This window comes from Nilaparvata lugens, chromosome 3 (genome assembly GCF_014356525.2).
Source record: "Nilaparvata lugens isolate BPH chromosome 3, ASM1435652v1, whole genome shotgun sequence".
Classification (NCBI taxonomy): domain Eukaryota; kingdom Metazoa; phylum Arthropoda; class Insecta; order Hemiptera; family Delphacidae; genus Nilaparvata; species Nilaparvata lugens.
Window position 1 is genome coordinate 72,897,754 of NC_052506.1, and position 2,998 is coordinate 72,900,751.

Genomic DNA, 2,998 nt, shown 5'->3' on the forward strand with positions numbered 1-2,998 from the left:
TTGGAGCACGGAAGAATAGTGATAGGATGACACTCATAGTGTAGTATTCTACTAACAGAGAACTAGTGAATGAATCGTGGCATGAATGAACGTCCTGCAGCTGAATAGTGTGGATTGATGGGAGCATTTTTGGTCTATTAGGAACCATTGAAAAGCAAAAGGATTGAGGGCTGAACATCTCGCAAGCAGCCAACCAGGTGGTCCATCCCAATTATTTAATGCTTTGTTTGGTGAGACGACACTTTTTGACAACTCTTGGGGAAAATCAAGACGTAACGGTTGAACTAAGTTACTGTTTGAAGAACCGTTTCGAACGCCTGTTATGTAGCTCTCTAGCAGGTGATTCTTCCCTTAAAACCCCAAAACTATAACAAGTGAGCCCATTCAGAAAGAAGAGAAAGGATTATTCTCAAGTACATTGTTACATTGTGTATTTCTTCCACAATACAGCAGTTAGGGCGTCTTGTACAGTTAGTGTTCAAACTGAAATGGACCAGTATGCTTGAACCGAAAATGTATCACATTGCAATGAAATAAACTGTAACTTGATTTAAAACCCCTGGAAGAGCAATTTGTCCTACGTAATAGCAATATAGCTGTTTATCAACATAGCTTAACAAGTAGAGAAAGAAATCTGAAATTATATACTTTAAATCTTTTTACTATAGGTATTGACACTGGTACACTGGAAATATTCGCCAATATTGGTGAAAAACAATCTGCCCATGAATAAAATTTTAATTAACTTTCTTCAATGAATAGAAATATTGTTGAAAAATCTAGGAATTTGATAGAATATAACAACTAAAACTTCAGAAGCACACAGGTCCAGCTGATAGCACTGCAACAAAATCTGGCTTCTAAACAATGAATGGCCGAAAGGCTTGTTTTTACTTCATTTTTTAGGGGTCCAATATTAGGGGTATCTTCTAAACGGCTCTCCGCATCCCATGTATCGGATAACGTCCAGTAATAGAACACTTTTCAAACCTGTTCGAACGGAATAATTTCAGGAAACTGTTGTAAAATAATAACACTGTCAAGCACCCTGTTCCGATCAGAGGAATGTCATTCTAATGAAAGAATACCCGTCCTCCAAAAATTGAGCGCTCGTGTAACGCTACTTTTTATTTCATTCATCATTCTTCATATTTCCACTTAGGGCCGTTTGCACAGTGACATTTTAAACTGGATTAAATCCTTATCAAGTCTCTCGTTTGTTATAATGTTGTACATTTTGAGTTTAATCCACCAGCTGATTAAATCGAGTTTAAGCTCTGACTGTGCAAACGGCCCTTAAGCTCTAAAACAAGTATGGAATAGAATAGTTCTATTGTTTAACATTGTAACAAAATATTTCTAAAACAAATTACACATGAAAAACAGCTGTTACAAATATAATAGGAAATATATTAAGTACTAGCCGTCAGGCTCGCTTCGCTCGCCATATCCGTCTAGCCAGGGGGCTCCGCCCCCTGGACCACCAACTGGATCGTCCAAGAATGAGATCAGCAGGCTCGCTTCGCTCGCCTGCATTTTTCATTTGTGGATTTTTATCATATGTTAGGACGATCCAGTCGGGGGTCCAGACTAAAAGTCTAGCTAAACGGATATGGCGAGCGAAGCGAGCCTGACGGATAGTAATATAATATTCCCAGGAATAGCTCTGAAGTAGCAGTGCCCAATCAATTTTTCCGCGATAAATGCATTTCAATCTTCAACTTTGTGCCAACCTAACAAAGTCAACTCAACTCAATGCCAACCTGACAAAATTATTAATTTAGTGACCAGTTAACAACTGTTTCGAAGAGGTACTCTCTCTAGATTATAGTTCTATATTAACATATGGTATGGACATTTTTCAATTATAATTAAGAAAATAAGAAGAATATACGAGGGCTATTTTTTTCAACTTCCGATGTGGTATAAAAAAGAAACTAGTGAGAGTAATTGAATGAATTTATTATCAAAAGTTATTTACATTATTAGTTACTTTTCAACATAGTCACCATTCAGATTGAGGCATTTTTCATACCTGGGTACAAGCTTCTTAATACCTTGTTCATAGAAGTTAGCCGCCAGTGATTTGAGATGGTTTTTCACAGCATCTTGCAGCGCATCGTCTGTTCGGAAGCTCTGCCCTCCTAGCATTTTCTTCAGTTCCGGGAAAAGGTGATAGTCGCTTGGTGCTAAGTCTGGGCTATACACCGGATGGTCAAAAACGTCCCATTTAAACCCGTCAAGAAGACGCTTCGTCACAGCAGCACTGTGAGGACGGGCGTTGTCACCCTTGGCCCCCTTCATCATGAATGTCAACTCGTCCATCTTTAAATTTCCTACACCAATCACGCACTGCACTGTCACTCAAAGCTTTCACCATATACTCGTTTCATTCTACGGTGAATTTCTGCTGCGGATAACCCTTCAGCTTGCAAAAAACGAATTACACTTCGCAACTCACACTTGGCGGGAGGTCCTATCATATTAGCCATGTTTATGTGTCGCTAGATGAACTGGTAATGACGACAGATGGCCGAAAACGAGTGAGGTTATAGTGTGAGATGTGCATAGTCAGCTGCCGCGCATTGTTGGTCAATGCCGCTCGCATTGCCTTCTAGCGGCACGATCGGAAGTTGAAAAAAATAGCCATCGTACATGCTAAAAGACGAACTTTTTAAACTCTTAAAAACCACCCTTAGAGTTAAAATATTGCCAAAAGATGTCTTAGTGCGCCTCTAAAGGGCCAACTGAACATACCTACCAAATTTGAACGTTTTTGGTCCGGTCGATTTTTAGTTCTGCGAGTGAGTGAGTGAGTCAGTTAGTCAGTCAGTGAGTGAGTGCCATTTCACTTTTATATAATTATATAGATTTGCTTTCATTTGAATTTCCCAAGTCCTTACTTAATCATTTATTCAAGAAAAATAGTGAATCAAACATTGATTGACAAAAATGAATATAGCTTCAATGTCTCTGTCAGACAGCAAGGAGAATTCGC

General features: G+C 39.0%; 1 protein-coding gene across 1 annotated transcript; it reads right to left on the reverse strand.

Moving 5' to 3' along the window:
* Positions 1-1,888: 1,888 nt before the first annotated feature.
* On the reverse strand, positions 1,889-2,646 carry LOC120350561 (histone-lysine N-methyltransferase SETMAR-like). Its single transcript, XM_039424497.1, has one exon. The coding sequence runs from the start codon at positions 2,323-2,325 to the stop codon at positions 1,990-1,992; it is 336 nt and encodes a 111-aa protein (XP_039280431.1). The 5' UTR covers positions 2,326-2,646; the 3' UTR covers positions 1,889-1,989.
* Between the last annotated feature and the right edge of the window lie 352 nt (positions 2,647-2,998).